Consider the following 26,185-nt stretch of genomic DNA (forward strand, 5'->3'; position numbering starts at 1 on the left):
TGTCTCTCATCCCCAGGGGATACCTCCCCAACCTTATCCCCACCCGGACAAGCCCCTGAAGCTCCCTGTTATTCTGGGCGGGTGGCTCCTGAACCCTGGAGTCAGGTCCAGAAGTGGCAGCAGGCAGGGCGCGCGGCCAGGGTGCAGCTCGGGGGGCTGCCTACAGGGTGGGGGTTTGTAGCACCCAGAGTTCAGGAACACCCGGAAATCTCACCCATCCCTCTCTCCTGTCATGTGTCACAGCCTTGCTCTTCTTCCTCCTCTTGAAAATGGAGTCCATGCTGGTGGGCTGCGTGCTGCTTCTCCTGGGACAGAACCTTTTCCTCTCATCTGCGGCCAGAGAGCGTCCACACACTAGGTCCTTCTCCCGGGGCAGACATGCTCGGACCCACCCCCAGACGGCCCTCCTGGGTGAGTNCCAGCGGCGGTGGCTGCAGGTGAGCGCGGCGCGTGGTCCGCGGGATTGTGCACGACCCGGCTGCCCCGGGGCGCAGGCAGATCAAGCCCAGGCTGGCGGACGCACGCGGGCGCTCTGTCCACGCCCGCGCCGCGACACCGCGGCTCCACGCGACCCGAGCGCCCCGGCTGGGCTGTAGCCTCTGACCCCTCTGGGGAGAGCGTGACACGGAGGCGTCACTGTCCAGAGGGGGAAAAGTCCTATCACACCGGGAGCGGAGGGCTGGGCGCGCTCCCTGCGGGGCTCACAGCGGTAGCAGCCCGAGAGGGCCGGGTGAGGGCGCTGTACCCCGCAGCGGGGACACCTAGACCCGGTCTACACCGATCTGAGGAATGGGACTTGTTGAGCGGGTATCCACTGAAGATTCCTATTCAATTGGCCAGAAATGATTGCGACTGACCCTCCTGGTGTCTCACTGCCCGTGTCATCTGGATTTCCTTTTCCTTCTCAAAGGCGGCCAGAATTCCAGCTTCCCTTATTGTGGAAGAGGGAGAGAAAAGGGAGGGCATTCTGTGATAGTTGCTAGAAAACGGGAGGACAGTTCGAGAGGGGAGCATGCCTGGCAGGGAGTCCAGGACTGGGTGCACAGGAAGTTACCCTCCTTAGGGACATGCTCCCAGGACAAGCCCAATTAACGGAGTTCCGAATCGTCATAAATCAGAAAGCCGCAATGCAACTGCATCAAGGGCAAGTATCATCCATCAGCCTTTGAGGAATGGGGGAGTCAGGCTCCAGGGGCGGTGGTGTTAATCAGGCAGACACCAGGCCAGCCTGCCTGATTAAAACCCCACCTGTGAAGCTTATAGGCTGGAATACTTGGAGGTGATCCATGCCTTAGTCTCCTCTTCCAATGGGGATGATAATACTAAAGGACTGTGAGGATTAAAGGAGATGTGACCAGTCCTGAAAAACAGTTCCAGGAGCATCCTAAGATTAAGTGGTGAGCTCCATCACCTGTCTTTCCAGACAAAGCAAGAAGTTTGTATGAGCAGTGAATTTGCCCCCTCTTTAGTTCATGAAGAAAGGATCTTGGTGGGTATGTAAGGGTGGCAGATAATCCAAATGTATTTAACTGTAGTTTTCCACCCAGAAGTTACACTTACACAGTGAAGCACAGGGCTTCACAAATTCCTGTCAAGGTACCAAGGTGGGTTTGTGGCCTGGAAGGTTTCCTTTGAGCCCCTGAAGCTTGGTCCTTTATATTCCCCAGAAATGGCAGATGCCGGTGGCTCTTCGCCCTCCATTTCCATATCCATCCACACTTCTGTTCTGGCAACAGAATCCAATCTCAGGGCCCAAACTTGCCAGGTCTCTCTTTTTTTCTACAAATCAGGATTCTGGGGGCCCTGGCTCCCAGATTCCAGACCCAGACATACCACAACCATCCAGGCCTGAGCTCATTGCTGAAGGTAGAGTCATGGTAGAGTTCAAACCAGAAATACCCTTAGACAATAATTAGGTCTTAAGCTCCTATCAGCTAACACCACTCATCTCTGTCAGCAGAATACAGTGGAAATGAGGCCCAAGATTTGAAGAAGAGGAAAGAGATGATTGCTTCTTGAAAGATGGGAAAGGAAAAGAGAGTCATTGAGGATGTGGAAAAAAAATTCCCACTGCTTGCCTAGAAGCAGTTCTCTCTGGGATCTAAGTGAGGTGAGGGTAGGGAAGGAGAAGAGAGGGAGACAGGCCCAGGTCCCAGGAAAAGCAGACTCGGTGGGCAGCAACAATGGAGATGCGAAGGTGAGTGGTTAGCGGGCAAGGTGACTGCACAGACTCCCTGCCCTCATGTGCAATCCTTTCCTAGAAGTCCCATCTTCTAGGGAAGCTAAGGAGGACTCCCCTGTGTAAGATACACGTAGAGGCGACTCAGGAGGCTCAGGGGAAGCGGGAGTGAAGCTCAAGGAGAGAGCGGAGAATGTCATTACAGTTGCTAGTAAACAGTGCCAGGGAGGCCCTTCCAAGGGACCAGTTGCCACTTGGAGCTTCAGCCTGTGAGGTCATCCTTGAACCCTGCCATGTGGCTCAGCAGACAGCCACTACTGCCTGAAGGGGCTCAAAGGCAGGCCTGGGCTGAATTCCAGAGGCTTCGGCTATTATGAGTAATGACTGTGACAGCAACTTTGACAGTGATGAGAGGTAGTAGAAGTATAGCACACTGCCTTGGAAGGACCTGGGCTCCAGTTATAGTCTATCACAGCTATAAGGACTTTGAAAAATTACTTAAGACTCCATGCCTCAGTTTCCTCATCTATACATAAGGATTGTTGAGAAAATAAAACTACCTAGGACACATGAAGAGTAAATGTTCAGGGTTGGGGTTGTAGCTCAGTGGTGAAATGATTGCCTCTCACGCTTGAGACACTGGGTTTGATCCTCAGCACATAAAAATAAATAAATAAAATAAAGATATTTTGTCCGTCTCTAACTAAAAATATTTTTTTAAAAAAAGAGTCAATGTTCGATATTTATTGGTTTTACTTATTGTTACTACCTTGGCTTTAATTATATCATCCACCAGATGGGTGTGATTCTGTCATAAGGTGTTTTTTAAGGGTCAATTGAAGCAGCTAACATGAACTTATCCAAGATAGTGTGTAGATGTAGTAAACATTCAGAATGAGTTGCTTGATATGGAAATTTTCACAGAATATCTGTACATAAAAACCAGTGGCTGAACAGATGGATCAAGTAACATTTTTGGGAGGGGATAATACTGGGGATTGAACTCAGGGACATTCAACCACTGAGCCACATTCCCAGCCCTATTTTGTATTTTATTTAGAGATAAGGTCTCACTGAGTTGCTTAGTGCCATGCTGTTGCTGAGGCTGGCTTTGAACCTGAGATCCTCCTGAGCTGCTGGGATCACAGGTGTGTGCCACTGCGTACGGCAACTAACATTTTTTTTGGAAACTTTTTCTAAGAGGGTTGTCTGAGAAAACTTTGTCTACTTGTGGAAAGCATGGCTCACTGCCCCTTAGAATACTTGTTGCTGTTTTAGATACTATATTAGTTTCTTATGGCTGTTATAACAAAGGAGCCTAGTAGCCAAAAAAAAAAAAAAAATTACCTTGCAATCCTGGAGTTCAGAAATCTGAAATGGGGCAGCACTCAGCAGTGTATCCCTGTAATCCCAGCTACTTGTAGGGCTGGGGAAGGAGGATTGCAATTTTGAGGCCACCTCAGCAATTCAGTGAGGCCCTTAGCAATTTAATGAGACTTATCAAAATGAAAAATAAAAAGGGATGGGGAAGTAGCTCAGTAGTAAAGCACTTACCTGGCATGCATAAGGCCTTGGGTTCAGTACTTCTGGGGGAAAATGTATGGAATGGGTCTTCTGAGACTAAAATCAGGTTCAAGAGGGCTGCATCCCCTTTGTAGGCTCTAGGAAAAACCTGTTCTCTTGTTTTCTGATTCCTAAAAATTGACTGCTTTTCTTGGCTCCTGGTCTCTCTATCTTCAAAAGCAGCAATGGCATCTTCCAATATTTCTCTGTGTTCTGCTCTTTGTATGTCTTTCTCTCTTCCCTTCTGTCTTTTTTTTTGTGGGGGGAGGGGGTACCAGGGATTGGGAACTCAGGGGCACTGGACCACTGAGCCACATCCCTAGTCTTATTTTGTATTTTATTAGAGACAGGGTCTCACTGAGTTGCTTAGCACCTCGCTAAATTGCTGAGTCTGGCTTTGAACTCGCAATCCTCCTGCCTCAGCCTCCTGAGCCGCTGGGATTACAGGTGTGCCACTGCACCCGGCTTCCCTTCTGTCTTTTGCCCCCGCCTTTTCTCTTTCTCTCCCTCTCCCTCTCTCTCAGTCTCCCCTGCTCCAATTTCTCTCTCTCTCTCTCTCTCTCTCTCTCTCTCTCTCTCTCCCTCTCCCTCCTCCTCCCTCCCTCCCTCCCTTTTTCTCGTTATTGTTTCCCTCTTACAAAGACTCTTGTGAAAACATTTGGTGCACATGGAAAAGCCCCCACTAATTTCCCCATCTCAAGATTCTTAACTGAGCCACATCTGCAAAGTCCCTTTGTGAACCTTATTCCTTTTGAACTCAGATCAGAAGATGCTATTTTTCCCTTTCCTTGACTAACCTAAACTTTTGGCCCTAACCGCTCGGGACAACTGTTTCCCATCAATAGCATTTATTGACTTTTCCAGATCAGAATTATCTAGCTCTTTCTCCTCCTCTATTTCCAGAGAAATAGGAAAAATGCCCACTTGGGCAATGTCTGTGCTAAAGAAATACCCATCTAATGATGTTTGACTTTCCTGAGATTCCTAGGCAATCTGTATTAGTTTCCTATTGCTGCTGTAACAAGTTACCATAAGCTTAGTGGGTTAAAACTTTACAAATTTATTATCTTGCAGTTCTGGAGGTCAGAATTCTGCAATGATTCTCATTGGACTAAAATCAAGGTATTGGCAAGACTGGAGCCTTCTGGAGAATCTTGGGGATAATCTGTTTGCTTGCCTTTCCCTCCTTCTAGAAGGTGCTACATCAATTGGCTGTTGCTGCTCCCATCTTTGAAACTTGTTAACACTGGTCTGAGTCCTCACACTGCCACTTCTCTGCTTTTCTCTTCTGCTCTGCTTTTAAGGATTCTTGTGATTATGTTGGATTTTCATGGATAATCAGGGTTATCTCCCTATATTTAAGGTCATCTAATCAACAATCTGAATTCCTTTTGTCATGTAGCCACACATTTACAGGTTGTTGGGTGAGGACATGGACGTCTTTGGAAGGCCATCACTCTGCCTACCTGAGAGGGCCTGAAAGTGAATCCCAAGCAGTGATTTGTCGTGCAGCCCTATTTTTTTAAAAATATTTATTTTTTAGTTGTATACAACACCTTTATTTTGTTTATTTATTTTTATGTGGTGCTGAGGATCGAACCCAGGGTCTCGCACATGCTAGGCAAGCACTCTACCACTGAGCCACAACCCCAGCCCTGCAGCCCTATTTTTATTAACCATTCCCTTCTAGAAGGTGCATGATGCCCCACTCAGGAGAGAACCCCTTTGAGGGGCTGGGGTTGTGGCTCAGCGGTAGAATACTTGCCTAGCACTTGTCCAAAAGGACAAAACTAAACTACAATCAGAAATCAGAATAGTGGCTACACTTGGGGTGTTAGTGCACAGAAATGGGAGTGAGTGGGGTCTCTGGATACTGGGACTGTTCTGTTTATAGATCAGATTGCTGATTATACATGTGTTCACATCATAAAAATCAATCCAGCTACACTTTTTTATATACATACTTCAATTAAAAGTTTCATTTAAAAAAACAATAAAACTTATCTATGATGACAAAAGTTAGAACCGTAGGTATCTACAGGGGTAGGCAATAATTGGGGACCAAGGAGGGGCTTCAGTGGCTGGGCACAGTGGTGCACACCTGTAATCCCAGCAGCTCGGGAGGCTGAGGCTGGAGGATCACAAGTTCAAAACCAGCCTCAGCAACTTAGTGAGGCCCTGAGCAACTCAGTGAGACCCTGTTTCTAAATCAAATATTTACAAGGGCTAGGGATGTGGCTCAGTGGTAAAGTGCCCCTGGGTTCAATCCCTGGTAAAAAAAAAAAAAAAAAAAAAAAAAAGAAGAAGAAGAAAAGAAAATAAAAGAAATGAAGCGACATTGATATTGTATAGAGCCATCAGTCTTCAGTGGAAGGTGATGATGAGTGTGTGTGTGTGTGTGTGTGTGTGTGGTATTAATGGGGGAGTTGTTAACATTGTAATAGGGCCAGATTATGGGGCTTCAAATGCTGAGCTGAGTAGTCTAGATTTGATCCTATTGGTATGTGGAAGTCACTTACTGTTTTTAAGCAGGAGTATAATAAGCATGATATTGTGTTGGCAAGATGGGATTTAGCACTGGTGCCAGATGAGTTCAATAGAGAGACTTGTAAATAGTTTATTGGGATTAGGTTCAGCTTCAAAGACCAGGATAATAGTGCAGAAAAAGACCAACATAACAATGGTTTAGAAAAGGAAGTTTATTTCTGTCTCAGAGTCCATAAGCCTGGAGGCAGGGAGTCCAAAGCTTGTGTTGGGTCAGGGACCCACGCTCTACTGCCTTGTAGCTTTTTTGGAGCATGGCTTCTATTTCTGTGGTGTCTTACGGTTCAAGACAATTGCTCTGCCTTCAGCCAGGATGTCCTTATTCTAGGAATAAATAAGCAAGGAAGGTCATCCATTCACCCCAAAGTTAAGGACACTTTCAGAAGCTATATGCAGCATGTATAGTGCTATCCCACAAGTCAGCACTTAGCTACCTGGCAGGAAGAAGGGGATGACCCTTATCTGGCACAGCCTGTGTCCCATGGGAAAGTGGGGGTTCCACCGCTAAAGAAGAAAGACAAAGGAGAGTTGGGAGACAGCTAGAAATCTCTGCCAAAGCCTTTGCAGTCTGTCTGATGGGAGAAGAGCCAGGTCTAGATCTGTGACCATGGGAGGGATGGAAAGGGAAGGGGACGTGAGAGACGTCATGGGTGAAAAACCAGACAGGACTCTGCATGATTGGGCGAGAGGGAAAAAGACATGGGAGGAATTACCATATAAGCCTAAATAGGAGGTGAGGATTTTTCCAAGGCATTATTCATTGACAGAGAGGAAATTGCTTTATATCTGAGTCCTTGCAAAGTCTTCCAAGTACAGGGAGCTCTGTCAACTATTTTGAACAAAGTACTGCTTGGGGAAGATAAGTTAGCCAAAAATGACCTCAATCATGGTAGTTTGGATACTTATAGAAACCAACCAACCAACCAAAACTGGCAGAAATTTCAATTCAGATTTAGTAATTAGTCTTGAGGGTGCAACTTTATGACTGCAACTGTTGGATAACAGTTTAATCTCATACTTTTAAGGTCATTTTAAAGAACAATATCATATATGGTTAAGTTGTAGGGATCATGGTGGATTTGTTTTCAGGACATATTAAAATTCTAGCTATCCTTATGCTGCATAAATGGAGAGTGGTGGTCTGGGATACAATTGCTAGTGACAGCATTATATTTACTTTTTTTGGATTCAAAAAATGCAATATTTCAAATATCTCAGAAGTGAAGATGCTCAAAAGGCATCTTTAGTGTTCAAAATTACCAATGTTAGTAAGGCAAGTAAAGCATTTGAGAACATTGTTTTATGAAACAAGAGAGAAAAAATCTCTTATTTTATTATTCATTTTTTAAAGTGACAAAACATTATGTTTAAATTAATATAATATTATTACATATTATATTATGTTAGTCATAATATCAATATATTATAATATCATTTAACGTCTTAAATATGTATTTGTGATTAAACTGATGTTATTGTAAGTAGATGTTTGATATTTCATCTATATTCTTTATAAATCGTAAATTCAAGTTTCTCAAGAAATTGTATGGGGCTCCTCCCACTAGGAAAGTGGGAGAGAGCCTTTTATTAGGGTCATCTACATTTCAAACAAATATAATCTGTAGAAGAAGGCCAGGCATTGAGTTTTATATAGAACAATGGCCAATTTTTTTTGACATTTATTGATCTTCTATTGGATGAGTATTTATTCAACATTTATTGATTTTTCTAAAAATTTATTTACAAAATTTGGCATCCAGCATGTGGGGTACACAAAGGTGACAAGGCATAGTCCCAAGGAGCAACTCACCACTGAGGCAGGAAGACGGACATGGTAGCAAGAAAAATAAAGGAAGTGCTAGAGTAGACAACCAACTGGGGTGGGTGGGAGAGTCAGTCCTTGGGAAAACTCAAGTACACTGACCAACTGGGTGATGCATGAGCAGAACTTTCAGTGATGGCTGAATGTCATCATGACTACATAGAACACAGACTTTGCAGGCCAAGACACCAGCACGAATGAGGGCACTCAGTGTGAAAGAATCTGAGCTCCTCAGACTCAGATGGGAACCTCGAGTAGATGTGGGAGCTGCCATGCTGTAGACGTGGCTGGTGGGCAGTCATGGAGGGCCCTGAGTGGTAATGTAGACACTAAGGCCAAAGAAAGATTCCAGACAGGAGGGACAGGGCCAGTAGGTGAAGGACCAGCACAAGGAGTGCAGTCCAGAGGTTGCTGGAAAAGTCTGGGTGAAAAAGGGTGGGAGCACAGCTTTGGCTACATGGTGGGAACTGTCAGGAGGCCTGGATGGGGAAGGTGCAGAATGAAGTGGGTGCAGAAGGAAAGTGGGAAAACTGGTTTGTGTCCCCAAGAATGTGGTGGGGATGCAGAAGACACCAGGAGGTTGGCTCCAAGTTTCTGATCAGGATGTTGAGATGGATGAGCACATGATGTTACCTTGACCATAAAAGGACTGAGTGGGAGAAGATGAGTTCATGCTTGGACAGGCAGAGTTGGCAAGTAGGCCTTCACCACTAGGTAGAAGTTAAAGACAGCCATGTCAGGTCAACCTCAACAAGAACTGAGGTCTAATATCTAGAACTGCCTGGGAACCATGATGGCTTTGAGTCCTAGCAGAGATTGGCTTCTCATTTGTGGTCACATGGGCAATGGGAATTTGGCAGTAGGTGACAGGCAGGAAGGTAGGGCCTCTGATGTTTCCCAACTCCAGCATTGTGTGATTCTCTGTGAATGTATCTGAGTAGTGGGATGTACGCCTGGGATGTGACAGAGAGGTCTGAAAGGGACAAAATTATTGAAACCGGCATCTAAAAACTTACAAATTAGGGCAATCTTCTTCTTTTTTTTTTCTTTCATTCTTCTTCTTCTTCTTCTTCTTCTTCTTCTTCTTCTTCTTCTTCTTCTTCTTCTTCTTCTTCTTCTTCTTCTTCTTCTTCTTCTTCTTCTTCTTCTTCTTCTTCTTCTTCTTCTTCTTCTTCTTCTTCTTCTTCTTCTTCTTCTTCTTCTTCTTCACAAGTAAGCTGACTGCTTGATAGGTGGCAAGTACAGAATCTGATTGTGAGGCTTGGACTGTCCATAAACTTTAGTGTTCCATCCTAATTTTATAATTAGGGTCCTACAACACCTTGCAGAATGATTGTGGAGCTCAAATGAAATGATAATTTGCAAGATGTCCAGTTCACTGCCTGGTCCACCATAGATACATAATAAACGTTAGCGCCTCCCTGCTTTTTCTTCTTGTCTGAGCGGGACTTAGCACCCAGGAGGGTATCTTGCCACCTTCTTTAGGATAACAGAGTCTTCCTGGCCTGTGCCTGGTTTAGGTTGAAAGACATTGCTTCTGGGTCATGGCTCTTATTTTATAACGGACTGATTAAAGCCCAGAAGGGTAATGTCATCCATGTGAGGTCACACAGTGTCCAGAGCCAGGCCCACAGCACATAGTGTTGGCTCTGGTGGGTTTCTACCCGCCTGTTGAGTCACAAGTGATGCTTAGAAGAACTCCTAGCTAAGACAGTCAGAACAATCTCCTCTCTCTTCCCCCAGCTCCATGGTAAAGCGAAATGAAAAGACTCATTGTTCCATCGGGGGAGAAAAATTGCTGAAACAAAAGTCATAGCCTTTGTATTATTTTAAGATATTCTTTCCATGTGCACAAAACGCTTCATGGAATCTGTTCAGATTGAATTAACCTCTATTTCTCAGAACAATTCTTCTCATGTGCTCATCTTTGAAAGGAACTGTTCTCCAACATTATTCTGTTTTCCAGTTAGAGATGGCTCCTGTTCTTCAAGTGCTGACAGCTGTGAATGCCAAATGGTGACAACCTTAGAGATGTATGCATGCACTGGCTTGTTTTTCTCTTGTTTCCCTACCATTATATTTTTAAGGAAAACCTGTCTTGTCTGATAATAATATTACCATATTTGTTTTATGTTAGCAACGTTTTTTTTTTTCTTTTTTGGAAGGGGGTGGGGGGAACCAGGGATTGAACTCAGCGTTAAACCACTAAGCCACATCCCTAGTGCCCTTTTTTGGGGGTGGCTACTGGGGATTGAACTCAGGGATACTCAACCTCTGAGCCAGAGCCCCAGCCCTATTTTGTATTTTATTTAGAGACAGGATCTCGCCAAGTTGCTCAGGACCTTGCTAAGTTGCTGAGGCTGGCTTTGAATTTTTGATTCTTCTGCCTCAGCCTCCTGAGCCACTGGGATTATAGTTCTGTGCCACCAGCCTGGTGTTAGTTGGTGGCCCAGACCTATAATTAAAATTCATCAATTTTAAGTGTACAGATTCATGGGTTTGGATGAATGTCTAGCTCCACCATGATCACAGTGTAAACATTTCTATCTTCTCCCCAGAGTCCCTCACATCGGATCTCCTTTCGGCATGCCTGTCAGGGAACCCTGACCTGCCTTTTGTCCTGCAGTCCTGCCCTTGATTACATGTCATATAGATAGAATCTTTCCATATGTAATCCTTTTGTGTCCGGCTCTTTCACTCAGCGTAATTGTTTCTAGATTCACCCAGTAGATCATTCCTTGAATTGCTGTGAAGGATTCCATTGTGTGCACGTGCCATACTTTGTTGAACTGTCGATGGACTTTTGGATTGTTTTTAGTTTTTAGGTTTTACAATTAAAGCTTCTGTGAGCTTCTGAGTACAAGTGTTTGTGGGAATGTGTAGTCTTATCTTTTGGGTAAATACCTAGGATCAGGGTTGCTGGTGGGGACAAAACATCTGGTTTGCCTCAGACTTAGTATTTCTCAGGGTATGGGAATTTTCAGTGCTAAAGCAGGGCTAGTCCTGGGTGAACAGGGACAGTCGGTTACCCTGTGTCATTTGGCAAGGTTATGTTTAACCTTACAAGGAGTTGCTGAATTCTTTTTTTTTTTTGCTATTGGATTTGTTGTGGCAACTTATTATGGTTTTAATTTTTTTTTTAATGACTAAGAGTCTCGAACATTTTTATATGTTTGTTATCCAAATGTCTTCCTTGGCCGGGTGCAGTGGCACACGCCTATAATCCCAGTGGCTTGGTAGACTGAAGGAGGATCACAAGTTCAAAACCAGCCTCAGCAATTAGCAAGGCTCTAAGCAACTTAGTGAGACCCCATCTCAAAATAAAAAACAGGCTGGGGATGTGGCTCAGTGGTTAAGAGCCCTTGGGTTCAATACTTGTTCCAAAACAAACAAACAAACAACCACCCACAAGTATATTTTTTGGTAATAGGACTCTTCAAACCTTTTGTACCTTTTTAAGTGGGTTGTTTGTCTTTTTTCTTTTTCAGTTATAAGAATCTATACAGTTTGGATATAAATAATTTATCAGATATATGTTTTGCAGATATAATCTACCAGTTTTTGGCTTGCCATGCCATTGCATTGTGAAAGCAGAGTTTTAAATGTTTTTCAGGTAAAATGTGTGTGTGTGTGTATGTGTGTGTGTGCATGTTTTTGTTGTTGTTGGGTTTTTTTTTTTTTTTTGGTGTTGGGGATTGAACCCAGGATTTTGTGCATGTGAGGCAAGCACTCTACCAACTGAGCTATATCCCCAGCCCTAAAATGTATATTTTAAAGTTATGAATTTTGTGTTATATTTTATTATAAGAATATTCATAAGTAATCATAAAAGTTAATTTAATGATCATGAAATGACTTGATATGACAAACTTAACAATGTATACTTCCTATTAATTGGTTTGCATGCAGAATGATGTGATAATGATGACGATAATAATAATAGTAAATAGCTAACACTTATTCCACATGTACTATGTGTTAGGCACTGGCTTCAGTGGTATATATGTACAACCAGGAGCAAGGAGGAGCAATAGTCCCGGAAATGACTTCAAAGTACAGTTGTATCAGGAAGGAAGAGGGCCTTGAGAGTATGTTGGATACATTTTGGACGAGTAAACATGGACTTTGTATTTGCTTCATTTAGAGGAAAGGGAATGGCATGAAAATAATAAATCACATATTAATGATGTCACACACAGCATCATATAAAATCAGGTCACAAATGCCAAAGATATTTAAAAGTAAATAATAGGTTTAAGATTAGAGAAAGAGGCAGAATATTCTAACTTTTCTTCCTTTTCTCAGAATCTTGGAGTTAAGGGATCTATCTGGCAGAGAGTAAGTTGTTCAAGGGGGTGGGAAGTAGTTACCCATAAGGAGTAAGTGCACTCCGGTTTCACCCCACAATGAGGCATGTGACTGCGAGGGAGTGACTTTTCTGAGTTACTGTAATAATTAAATCACTTAGTACTTTTAAAGCACTTGGCCCAGTGCCTGGCACATAGTAAGTGCTGAATAAACATTCCCTATTCTTAATAGAATGCAAATGCATAGTATAAAGTGAGCTGACTTCATACAGCAAGTGTGAAAAATGGTGGGACTTTGAGAGTCCACAGGCCATTACCAGGTCAGTTCCTGAAAGCAACTGGCTGGACAACTTGCTGAATTATTCAGTATTTTTTGTGAAGTTTTGGGAACTGGTCTTTGCCCCACCCCTGTCTCTGACAGTGAAACAGCTATGGCCTTTTATGAATTGCCCTCTGGGGATTTGACTCACATCTACTTGAGTTTTCTGCTGATCAATGCATTGGCATATTGGCCTGCTCACCCTGGGCTTGAGTCTGGGCTCTGACCCTTGCTAACTGTTTGTGACCTTGGGCAAGCTACTTAACCACCCTGAGCCTTAGGGGGATTTGGGATGAATATTAGTTGAGTGAGCTAATAGATGTAAAGTATTTAGAATAGTGCCTGGCACATGGACTCAGTCTAGTGCAGAGTCCAAGCCCTTAATCACTGTATCATGTTCCCTCTTAGTAAGTGTATGTGGGAGGCAGGGAGGCAGGGAGGCCTATTGGCCATGTGATGCTACATTTTGTCAGCTACTTGTGCATTTCTTGGGAAATTTATGTATATTAATTATGCCATCTACTATTAATCTACTGAAGGAATATTGTTAATTAGAATTTTCAATTTTTCCAAACTAAGATACAGAATGGGCCTATGACTGGTGGATAACAAACTTAATGGATTGAAAATCCTTCAGGATAGGTTTTTTCCCCCTTCCAGTTTTCCATTCCATCTTTTGGTGACCTAAAAATTCCCACTGGGCATGCTCTGCTCAGAGTATTTAAGAACCTACCAATGAGGGCTACTCAAGTTCTAAACCACCTAACACACAAATGGCATTCTGAATGCAAGTGGTGTGTCTGGGACCTGAAAAGGCAGGGTGGGGGTTTGTAGCACCCAGAGTTCAGGAACACCCGGAAATCTCACCCATCCCTCTCTCCTGTCATGTGTCACAGCCTTGCTCTTCTTCCTCCTCTTGAAAATGGAGTCCATGCTGGTGGGCTGCGTGCTGCTTCTCCTGGGACAGAACCTTTTCCTCTCATCTGCGGCCAGAGAGCGTCCACACACTAGGTCCTTCTCCCGGGGCAGACATGCTCGGACCCACCCCCAGACGGCCCTCCTGGGTGAGTGACAGAACCACAGGTTGAGGGAGGGCCCTGGACCTGGGATGGGGTCTCTGGAGCTTTTCTGTCCCTGGGTCCTCTCTTGCCTGTGCTGGGGGAAGGGGAATCTCAGTGCTGTTGAGAGCAGCCAGAGTTGATGGTGTGGTAGCAGGTTTTCAAAATATGATTACACCTCTCTAAAGTCTTCAGTTTAATCTGAGGCTCAGGACTTTTCTCTAATACACAGGGCAAGATTTTTCACCGAAAATGTTCTTGTTGGACTTATCTGGACAACAGTTTTCTGAGAATTTTTTTTTTATTAGACTTTTCCAGATAAATCTGTGAATGATGCTTCCATCCATGGTGGCATAGGGAAAAGCAGACACACAGGAGAGATGGGCTTATGAGCTCAATCCAGACATTCACAATGAAGAACATCATGCTTGATTATTTCCACCCAGTGAACATGTTTTCTTCAGGAAAAAGGAAGTGTCCTGAAATGGACAGAACTTAAATTGGCTGCTCTCAGCATGGGGGCCAGGGTGCCCAGGATATGGAGGTAATAGGCAGGTCGGCCAATGGAAAGAACTGGTTTTGGTATAGACCTGGGTTCAAGTCCTGCCTCTGCTGCTTATCAGGTGTGATACTTGGGATGTGTAACTTTTCTCAGGCTCAGTTTTCTCATTTACAAAATGGAAACTTGAATGCCAACCTTGGAACATTGGCAGGAGGATTGCAAGTTCACTGTTCATTTTTGTGAAGAGTGAATTAGGGAATATATGCAAACTGTAAGCATGCAGCAAATGATGGCTTTATCAGAGCTTTCAGTCCATGAAGATCTTTGAAGCTGTACTTCACATGTATAGCTTCTTGGCCAGTCATTAGAGTCAGACACCCATGAAGGATACTTAGGGAACTGTCCTGCAACCTGGTAACCTCAGCATCCAAAATTACAATCAGGGACTAAAGGGATCACAGGGCCTTGTTTTGAGAGGTCAGAATCTTTACTGACACTGACTAAATAATAACCCCAGTGATTCTAGGTCCTTCATGTCTCCCATCTGTTGAACATCCCTCTTCCAAAGTGATATAAATATAATACTTCTGCACATGGGAAAAGGACTTGGGGATGCTTAATACATTGATTTAAGGGTTTTTTAAAAGCAAATTTCAAGTCAGGTGCACTGGCACATGACTGTAATCTCAGTGACTGGGGAGGCTAAGGCAGGAAGATTGAAAGTTCAAGGCCAGCCTCAGCAATTTAGGGAGGCCCTAAGCAATTCAGCTAGACCCTGTCTCAAAATTAATAAGAAAAAAAACAGGGCTGGTTGGGGGCTGGGGTTGTGGCTCAGTGGTAGAATGCTTGCTTAGCCTATGTGAGACACTGGGTTCGATCCTCAGCACCACATATTAATAAATAAAATAAAGGTCCACTGACAACTAAAAAAAAAAAAAATGCTAGGGATGTGATTCAGTGGTAAGGCAGCCCTGGGCTCAATCTTCAATCCAAAAAGAAAATTTCAAGATGATAAATACATATATATATATATATATATATATGAAAAAAAATGTTGATAGATTCCTAAATTCCCAGCACTGACTGTGCAGTTGCATTTCTTATGGAGCTGCTCTCTGGATCTCTGTCACTCACACACACATACACACACACATACATACACATGGCTTCTGAGATTTGAGGCAGAAGCTTGTTTTGCCAAAGGCATTGATCCCACATCCAGCACTGCCTCCTTTTCCTCATTTTTCTGGGGAATGTGTCAAGGATAGTGAGGAGGACTTCAGGTTCTTTGCTTGTACATGTGTGTCTGAAAGTTTAACAGTAGAAATGGCAGAATTGTTTCTTAGGTTCAATTTTTTTGGTTTTTAAAAAATGTTTCTACTTATGCCTAATTTCAAATCAGAGTCTTAGTAACGACTTGAGCCAATTTAAAAACAAACAAAAAAGCATGTTTCTATCAGCCACTCACCCAGCAGCCTGTGCAGTCTGTCCACAGGGGCTTCTTTTACCTCGTTCGTTCATCTGCCAGACATGGGGGTGGTGTGCGGTGGAAACTTTAAGACGAATCGCCACCACTAGGAAGTACACAATGTAGTGAAGGAGACAGGCATCTAAAAAGATCATTAATTTGGTGGAATCAGCGTGCAGGAGTAGGGACATATCCAAGTGACAGCTCCACTCTGCCTGCTGAGGCTGCTCAGTATAAGGCAGGGACTCTCCAGCTTTTTGATGTCAGGATCCTTCCTGTACACTTGAAAATTATTGAGGATCCCAAAGAGCTTTTTTTTTTTCTCCTGAGGATTGAACCCAGGAGCACTTAATCACTAAGCCACATCCCCAGCCTTTTTTATATTTTATTTCGAGACAGCATTTTACTAAGTTGCTTAGGGCCTTTCTAAATTGCTGGTCTGGCCTTGAACTTGTGATTCTCCTGCCTTGGTCTCCAGAGCTGCCCAAAGAGCTTTGTCTGAGTTCGTATCTAGCAAGATTTACTAGACCAGAAATTGAAATGGAGAACTTAAAAAATACTCATTAATTAATTTAAGAATAAAACAATAAGTCTATAGCATGCTAACATGAATTATTTGTATTTTCTGTATGAACTGTATTTTCTCAGTAATAAAGAAATTAGTGAGGGTTGGGGTTGTGGCTCAGTGGTAGAGCGCTCACCTCACATGTGTGAGGCCCTGGGTTCAATCCTCAGCATCACATAAAAATAAATAAATAAATAAAATAAAGGTATTGTGTCCAACTTCAACTAAAAAATAAATATTAAAAAAAAGGAAATTAGTGAGAAGAGTGGCCCTATCTTACAATTTTGTAATTCTGTATCATGTCTGGCTTAATAAAAGAGACCTGGATTCTTATTTCTCATCCATCTGTCATGAAATATTGTATTGGTTGGACTATAGAAAAAATATATGACTTCACACAGATATGGGAGTTGGAAAAAGGAGGAGCATTTTTAATAGCCTTGTCATTTACTTGGGATATTCTTTTTCGATACTACACTAAACTTGTCAAATGTTTTCTTGGAATTGATTGCAATGTAGAATCTAAAACATTTTGTCCCTGTGTACTCATGAGTGAGAGTATAAAGGCAAACATTAGTGTTATAGTGAAAGTAGTATGACCTCATGAGTCCTCTGGAAGGATTTTAGGTACACCTAGAGGTCCTCGAACCATACTTTGAAAATGACTGGCTTAAGGGAATTGGTCTGTTCTCTCCCTTCTCCCTTCTCTTTTCCTTTGTAAGCAAAAGCCTTTTTTAAAAAAAATTGATGCATTATAATTATACTTAATAATGGGATTCATTATGGCACTTTCACACATGCCATAACATAATTTGATGTATCTTATTCCTCTGGAGAGGGAATCGTTCCTCTTGAGGGTCATGGCCATGTAAAGCCTGCAGGGATGAGCAGGCCACAGAAGGATGAATGAGGATGGAGCGTGGAGGTGGAACTAGAGTAGGCCCTGGGGATGCTGGGCCATCTGTAAGACAGGGAGTCTGAGCTAGAGATAAGCCTGGAAGAGTCAGGAACTGGTCATTTAGGACATTTGAGGCTCCAACAAAGACCTCAAATCCCATTTTGCAAAAGTGGGAGCCCTGAGGATTACTTATAGCCAACAATGATGTTGATCACTTAAATTCTGCACCCATGTTACCCTTGGGACAGAATCAACCTTTCTGGGCCTTGGCAAAGGGCAGGACCTAACTAGCCCATCTAACTAGAAAATGCTACTAGAGCAGGGCTCTCAGGCCAACAGGAGGATGAACAAGTACATTCTCCATCCCAAAGTCCCTTCCAGGTGAGGGCACTGGCAGGTGGAGTTGGATCAGCAGGCTGTGCTGTTCCCAGCACCTTGGGATTCCTCCTCACTTGCCCCATCTTTGGCAGGGGCACACATGTCCCCTTCCAAGCTCCTCCCTAAACCCTTCCTAGGGCTGCCAACTGCAAGACATGTGGTCCCACTAGTAATTATTGCCTGTGTTATTTGTGCACATTTTATTCTCTTTGTTACATCACTGTCATTTGGGGGTGGACCTGTTCCCAGGGCAACCACTGGGACATATCAGCATTTGGGAAAACAATCCTCCTTCCTCAAACACCCACTGTATTCTTTTTTTCTTTTTCTTTTTTAGTTGTAATTGAACACAATACCTTTATTTCACTAATTTATTTTTTGTATGTGATGCTGAGAATCGAATCCAGGGTCTCACACGTGCAAGGCAAGCGCTCTACTGCTGTGCCACAACCCTAGCCCTACCCACTGTATTCTTAACTCCCCTTATTCCTAAGACTGAGAGTACACAGGCCACTCTGTCCTTCTGTCAGCTTGCTCTCCTGGTTGTCTCTCTTACCAGGTCTTATTGATATGCACTTTCTTTTCTAAAGTTACCACTTCACTTATTTTATTTCTATGAACTTTGAGGCCTTTTCCTTCCCCTATAATAGAGTCCCCTTCGGATCAATACTACCCAGTCAGAATTCATATTTTGTGTTGTATGAGAGCACTTTGTGGCAATATGGCAGTAGATTCGAGAAATGGGCGGCAAAGATTTAAAAGGAATCTGGCCCCATAGTCTTGTCAGGGGAAGGTGAGAGTGGAGGCCTACTGCATGCACGCATGTGTGTGCATACACACACACACACACACACAAGGCTGGGAAAAATTGTAGAGGTGTTCAGGGAAGAGGCAACAGAATTTAGTGAAACTTTTTCATAATTGCTAATTCATCATTTTAAAATGGGGTGAATGAAGAAAATCTAAGAATTTACCGTATACAGCCCCCAGTTCTGCTCTTTGGAAATCACAGTACGTTATCAAACACTTGTTTCCATTTGTGCATATATGTGTAATTAAACCCAACACCAATATATTAGTAAAATTTTGATACATTGCACCTGAGGCTTTGAGGTGCCCTTTGAAATCTCCTAAATTAGCAACGTAATGGGAGGAGTTGTCTGGCTGGAGAATTTCAATCATCCGGCTTGGTAGTCAGTGCAGTTTTTCTCCAGACTTTGGGCTGGATAATGTGCTTGTTCATCTTCCTGTTGGCCTGAGAGCCCTGCTCTCAGTAGCATTTTCTAGTTAGATGGGCTAGTTAGATCCAGTGCAGGGTTTTCCTCTAGCTTGGGCACTAGGAACATTTTCAAGCACTGGCTTCTGGTAAAGAAAGGATTTCCAGATTTCCTGCATCCTAAAACAATATCCCTAATTGAGATTTGTTGACATCCTCAATAAGGTGGGAAAGTAGATGGAGAAGCCCTCAGAGTCTCCGGCTCTGCCACCAGCCTTACATCCCCTGAAGCCACTTTTTCATGATTAGAACTTTTTCCTTCTTCCCTGAGATTTCTGGGGCCTTTAAAAACCTCTTCCTACCACCAGGGGTATCCTGCCTCAGCCAAGACCCATCCCTGGCCAGGGTCAAGTCAAAGGCTACCTTATGCCTCCCAGCCAGACCAGGCCATCCTTCAGCAGCCCCCACGTGCTGCAGGTCCTTTGTCCCAGTGTCCACTCTGTCTACCTTCCCCTGCAAGGATAATAATGGTACCTACCTCAGAGGGATTTGTAGTCTCCTTATTTTTGTATTTGCCTTATTTTAACCACTAGGCTGTAAATCCCTTGAAGATGGGACTATATTTTTTTCATAGCACCAATGGAGGGCAGCCCCTGCTGTGAGTAGGGATGTTATCTCATTTTAATCCAACAGGGGAAATACTGCAAGGTGGTTATTATTAGATTTCATACTCAAACCGGGAACCTGAGGCTCAGAGAGGGGAAGCAATTTGTCAAACTCATAGAGGATTCTTTCGTCAAAGCTAGACAGAAGAGGTGTTTTAGCTTTTTTGCCACTGTGACTTAAAGACCTGACCAGAACGATTGTAGAGGAGGAAAAGTTTATATGAGGGCTCACAGTTTCAGAGGTCTTAGTCCATAGAATGCCGGTTTTATTCTTTGGGGCTCAAGGTGAGGCTGAACATCATGAAGGAAGAGTGTGGCAGAGGGAACCAGCTCACACGGAAGCAGAGAGAGACTCCACTTGCCAGATGCAAAATGTATACCCCATAGCCACGCCCCCAATGAACCACTTCCTCCAGCCACAATCCACTTGCCTCCAGATACCATCCAGTTAATCCCATCAGGGATTAATTCACTGATTAGATTGAGGTGTTATGGTTTGGATTTGAGGTGTCCCCCAGAAACTCATGTGTAAGACAATGCTAGAAGGTCTGGGGGAGAATTGATTGGATTATAGCTCTGGCTCGATCAGAGATTTAATCCCTGATGGGATTAATTGAGTGGTGACTGGAGGCAGGTGGGGTGTGGCTGGAGGAAGTGGTTCTTGGGGGCGTGGCTATGGGGTATATATTTTGCCTCTGGCGAGTGGAGCCTCTCTGCTTCATGTGAGCTGCTTCCCTCCTCTATGCTCTTCTGCCACACACTTCCTCCAGGATGTCCAGCCTCACTTTGAGCCCCAAGGAATGGGGCCAGCATTCTGTGGACTAAGGCCTCTGAAATCGTGAACCCTCAAATAAACTTTTTCTCCTCTACAATTGTTTAGGCCTTTAAGTCACAGCAGTGAAAGGCTGACTAAAACTCCATGACTCAGTTTTTTTCTTTTTTTGAAGACGTTGAAGTTAGAGATCCCTCAGGCCTCATCTAGGTAGTCACTGGTGATATCACTAATTCCCTGCCTTCCTCACACCCCTTCTGTGTGGGATGCCTGAGGCAATCCTTGGCTTGCTTTCATTCTCTCCAAATAGGACAGCCAAGGTAATGCTATATTCTGGAGGACAAGAAGATAGAGATATTGAGACACAAGTGATGGGGTAGTAGGACCAGGGCAGTGGAATTGTGATTCTCAAATTCACTGTTCATCAGAAGTTCCTGGGAGGCTTGTTAGAGCATAAAATATTAGGCCTTTTGCTGAGAGGGTCTAATTCAGCAGGTCTGGGTTGGGGCTCAAGAAGTTGCATTTTGCAGGGTTCAGTGGCACACGCCTATCATCCCAGCAGTTTGGGAGGCTGAGGAAGAAAGATCCAGAGTTCAAAGCCACCCTCAGCACAAATGCTAAGCAACTCAGTGAGACCCTGTCTCTAAATAAAATACAAAATAGGGCGGGGGATGTGGCTCAGTGGTTGAGTACCCCTGAGTTCAATCCCTGGTACTCCCCAAAAAGAAAAAAGCTGCATTTCTGGAAACCTCAGTTTGAGAACCATTGCTAAAGAGAAATCTAAGGGTGGGATGGGAATGGGAAGGAGGAAAAGATCTTAGGAGGAGATGCTGTGGAGCGTGAGCCAGGAAGACAATTCGAGATGAATAACATCTGCAGGGAGAGTTGCAGCTGGAGAATGAACTAACTGCAGGCTGGGCCCACCCTTCTGAAACTTTGAAAATAAACTGCTAGTATTTTCCTACCCAGAGAGAGTTGGCAAAAGGTGGACCCCAAGCCTGGACAGGGAGCCAGCCTCTTACAGCACAGCAGATCACAAGGGACATCTTCAGAATCAGATGGTTGGCGTGTGTCTTTATTGTCAGAATTGATTATAAAAATGAAGGTTGATGCAGAGTGTTTATGGAATTGCTTTAAATACAGCAAAGACTTTTTTTTTTTTTTTTTGAATTTTTTTTATTGTGGGTTGTTCAAAACATTTACTAAATTTCTTGACATATCATATTTCCTATCACTTTGATTCAAGTGGGTTATGAACTCCCCCCCTTCACCCCATACACAGATACGCAGAATCACATCAGTTTTCACCATCCATTGATTTACAAAATTGCCATCCTGTGTCTGTTGTGCTCCGCTGCCTTTNCTGTTCTTAGTTACTCTCCTTATATCAAAGAAGACATTCAGCAAAGACTTTTGAAGTAAAATCCCCTCTTTCTTTCATGCCCACCCACGGTGCATCCTCTGCAGCGGAATCGCAGCAGGAGATGGGGACCTGGGGACCCATGGCAGGACTGTCATGGCTGTAACTCAGCAGACGTACTGTTCCCCATCAAATGCATTTTTCATGCCTGTGCTCTGTTTAATGTATAAACTGACCTGTTATCATTCATTTTCATAAACTCTATGAATTTCTCATTCCTATCTTGTGATTAATGCCGGGAGAATCCAAAAAAGCACAGTTTCTGACTTTCAATACGCCACAAAGTTAAAAGCTTTCCTAGCCAATGAATAAATAACTTGATTTTTTTTCCTTCTACGGATTCTCTTTCTTATCCCATTTCTCTTATTAAACTTTCTTTATCTCCTTCATTTTCTATAAGCCTCATACATGTCTCCCTTCTTTCATTTCCTTCATCAGTTCCAAGATGTTCTAGCTTCATCTTGCCCAAGTGTGTTGTACCTGCAGTGTATTTATGTGTTTGTGTCACTCTCAATGGGTGACAGAGCCACTTTTTGTTTCTATTATTTGGTGGCCGATGCTGTGGGGACAAGGCATACAGCCTTGCCCCTGAGGAGTCAACCATGTCCCTGGTCTCCCTAATTGCTGAAAATAATGGTAATGATGGCTGCCATTGTTGTTGTTATTATTATTATTATTATTATTTAATTTTTTACTTGACTGGCACTGTGCTGCACAGGTCACGCTTCACTCTGTAGAGTACTGTTATCTCCATTTTACAGATGAAGGAATTGAGGCTTAGAGAAGTTAAAAGTCTCATTCGAGGTCATGCAATTCACTGAGTAGTCAGATGTAGAATTCTAGAAGCCAGCTGCTGCTTCCTCTGCTCAAACTCTCCTCTATACCCCTAACTCTTCTGTTTCACACACCTGAATTGGACTCATCTTTCAGGTCTCAGTAGAAGCATTTCTAATGTTTTCGGTTGGGATTCAGTACCCCCTATATCTCCCCCCAGCGTGCCTTATTTCCCTGTACTGCATTAGCCTGTGCAATGATTGCCTGCTTAATTGCCTCTGCAGCTCATCATTGTATTGGCAGCGCTTAGCAATGAGCCTGGTACACAGCAGACATTTGATAAATACTGATAGATGCAAGTAAATGAACTAACAGATGAGCAAAGAGGAACATATCTAGAGAGAAGCTGCCAGGCTGGTGAGTTTCCAAAGTCAGGGCATGTGGAAAATAATGGAAAGAACTAAGGATGTTTAGCTTGAAAAACAGAAGACATAGGGACTCTCTGAAGGTTGTGTAATGAAGATTTTAGAATTGTTATTAAGACCTTTAGAAGGAAGGGCAGGACAAAACACCTGTGCTTTCAAGGAAAACAATTTTGCTTCTATGTGAAACTGTCTAGCCACTGAATCAGCCCACAAAGGAAAGGAATCCTCCATGCATCAGAGATATTGAACATCTCTAATCTGCAAACCTTTACTTTCTAGGATTCTGTGGAAATATTTACAGAATTAGGGAAGGAGCTGGAAGATAAGAACTTTCCTCCCTGCTTAAAACAAAACAAAACAAAAAAACCCTATTTTTGCATTCCGAGAAAAAATCTGCACTGGGAATTGTTTGTTTGTTTTATTTTTTATTTTTTTTGTAGTTGTAGATGAACAGAATGCCTTTATTTTACTTATTTTTATGTGGTGCTAAGGATCGAACCCAGTGCCTCACGCATGCTAGGCAAGTGCTCTACCTCTGAGCTATAGCCCCAGCCCTCATTGGGAGTTTCTGAGTGAATGTTTTTTAATCAAGATAACTTAGAAATTATTAGTGGCTGGCACTATATGTAGCCATGCATTATATAGAAATAGGGACACATTCTAAAAGATGTGTCAGAAGGTGATATCATCACGGTACAAACATCAGTGTGTGTACACAAACCGAGATGGTATAGCCACTGCGCACCTAAGCTATGTGGAATAACCACAGTTGTATATGTGGTCCATTGATGACCAAAACATCATTTTGGTGCATGATTGTAATTGGTTATGCATGTTACTCTCTGGCAATGTTACACTTCTGAACATGTTAATTGGATGAGTGGATGATTACAGGTAAAATGTATTAGGCTTTTTAGTTAATTTATGTAAAACTTGCCATTCATGAAAATCATGACATTTATTATACTTAGTTCAGCAGCTCTCATGTAGCTGCTTTTTTCTATATTTTTTTCCACATTTTTTTATTGTTGCATTACAGTTGTATGTAATGATGGGATTTGTTGTCACATATTCATGCATGCACACCATATAACAATAGAATTTGACCAATATCCCTCCCCAGCACTTTGTACCTGCTTTTTTCTTAACATAAGTGGAAAGCTTTTAGTTTACTTCTTTGTTTATTTTCTGATACTGAGGATGAAACCAGAGCCTCACGCATGCTATTAAATTTATTTGTATCAAATTTTATCTTCTTTGTGGGTTGAAATGGAGCAAATTATATTCCATCCATATATGACTATGTCAACATAAATTCCACTTGTATACATAAATATAATGCATTACTAAAAACATTAATTTTTTTTCTTTTTCATTTAGGTTCATCATTCTTGCTTTTTGAGATCTTTTCCTCCTTAATTTAGCAATTTAGAATCACTTGCAAATATGATAAAATGCCTTCTGAATTTTTCTCCAACTCACCATTGAAAATATTTAAAGAATAGTTCATATTCTTTTATAATGTTTATAAAAATAATCATCTTCTAGAAGTTCATGTCTAAATATTTAATGATTATTAAATGCTGAAATTGCAAGAAGAGCTAGTTCAAAAAGTTGCCTGAACATTCAGTCTTTAAATATTTAATGTATTCTTGATGGAAAATGTGATAGAGATTTGAGTTGTGTATTAGTTCGTTAAGGCCACCATGACAGTGTACCACAGACAGGGTGGCCTATGCAAAGAAATTCTTGGTCTCATCTGGAGGCTAGAAGTCTGAGATCAAGCTGTTGGCAGGATGGCTTTCTTCTGAGACCTCTGTCCTTGATTCTAGACTGTCATCTTCTCCCTGTGTCTTCACATGGTCCCTTTGCTCTGTACCTGTGCCCAGATTTCTTCTTTTTGTAAGGATACCAGTCATATTAAATTAGTGCCCACCCTAATGACCTCATTTTAACTTAATCACCTCTTAAAGACCCTTTCTCCAATTATAGATACATTCTAAAATGCTGGGAGATAGATTTCAGCATAGGAATTTGCAGGGGGTGGGGATGGGGGGGGGCGCAGTTCAGTTCCAAGCAAGTCACTTTGCTTCCTCCTTTCATGTTTGTGGGACAATATATCATCTTCTGACATGTTCTTAAATTGCCTGTTTTTTTTCCTTTCTGATTTGCTTTATATTCCCACATCAGGGTGATATAATGGTTATTGACTGACAGAACGGGGAAGAAGTATATCCAAAGACTTCAACAGTGTCACATATTTGAGTCATTAAAGTGGGTCCAAACAATTGCAATGGGTAGCACTGCCAGCATCTTCAGGCTGCAGATGGGAAATGAGCGCAATCTAGCCAGAGTGTGAAATCAATCCACATGAGGTTTTCCAAAAGCCAGGAATTGGAACCACTAGCTCAGAAGAGTCTTCTTCCAATACATCCAGGGGAGGCCGATTTGTAGAGAAAGATGAAAGGAGGGCGATTTGTATATTTTGGCCGCTCCAATGATGATGGGGCTGGAAGAGGGAAGGGAGAAGTTCTCATAAGTTAAAACATCAAAGAGGAAGCTGGGAGGCCAGATGTGCCAAGAGCTGAGGCAAGGGAAGGGTCTATGGGAAAGGAGATGAGCGTATGCCGGACCAGTAGGGCTCAGAGCCAGAAGAGACCTTAGGAGAGGCGTGAAGGATTATGTGCCGCATGGGGCATTGGGTCATGTGAAGACAGGGAGGATGAGTCCAGAGGGCCTGAAAGTCAGGCTGGACCATGAAGTAAATGCAAAGGAATCCCACCCAGTGGGCTCAGACCTGGCAAAGGCTTCGGGGAGTTGCTTTCCATTTCTAGTTCCGAATTCCCCACCCTGACACCAGGGCTTGTGCCAGCCAGATCCACCCATTTGTTGAAGAAATATGTATGTGGGAACCCCCTTATTCTGAGGGCTGAATTAAACCCAGTGAAAGATGAATAACCTTCAAATCTTTGGAACTTGATGGGATTACCTTTCACTTGTATGTACCTAAATGCTGGCGTCCCTGTGGCTGTCACATGTGATTGTCCCACCCACTAAATGAAGCATCTCTCCACTCTCCTCTACCACTCAAACTTGGTTTTATCTCCAAAATGAGGAGGAATAGGAAATCTGTCCTTTTTTTTTTTTGATACCCAGGACTGAACTCAGAGGCACTTACTCAGCTATTGCCCTTTTTTGTATTTTATTTGGAGACAGAGTCTCACTGAGTTACTTAGGGCCTCACAATTCAGGCTGGCTTTGAACTGGCAATCTTCCTGCCTCAGCCTCCCAGCCGCTGAGATTACAGGTG

At 43.1% G+C, this 26,185-nt stretch overlaps 1 protein-coding gene across 4 annotated transcripts in view; it reads left to right on the plus strand.

The window, feature by feature from the left end:
• The first annotated feature begins 421 nt into the window (after nt 1-421).
• The window catches only part of Matn2 (matrilin 2), a 137,787-nt gene continuing 112,023 nt past the window's right edge, over nt 422-26,185 (plus strand). For all 4 annotated transcript variants that reach the window (XM_015486324.2, XM_015486325.2, XM_048801894.1 and 1 more), the window contains exons 1-2: nt 422-437; nt 13,631-13,798. In XM_015486324.2, coding sequence (XP_015341810.1) covers nt 13,657-13,798 — 142 coding nt within the window. In that variant the 5' untranslated portion in view covers nt 422-437; nt 13,631-13,656. The remainder of the gene's footprint in view (nt 438-13,630; nt 13,799-26,185) is intronic.

Source organism: Marmota marmota, unplaced genomic scaffold, assembly GCF_001458135.2.
Source record: "Marmota marmota marmota unplaced genomic scaffold, marMar, whole genome shotgun sequence".
Taxonomy (NCBI): Eukaryota; Metazoa; Chordata; class Mammalia; order Rodentia; family Sciuridae; genus Marmota; species Marmota marmota.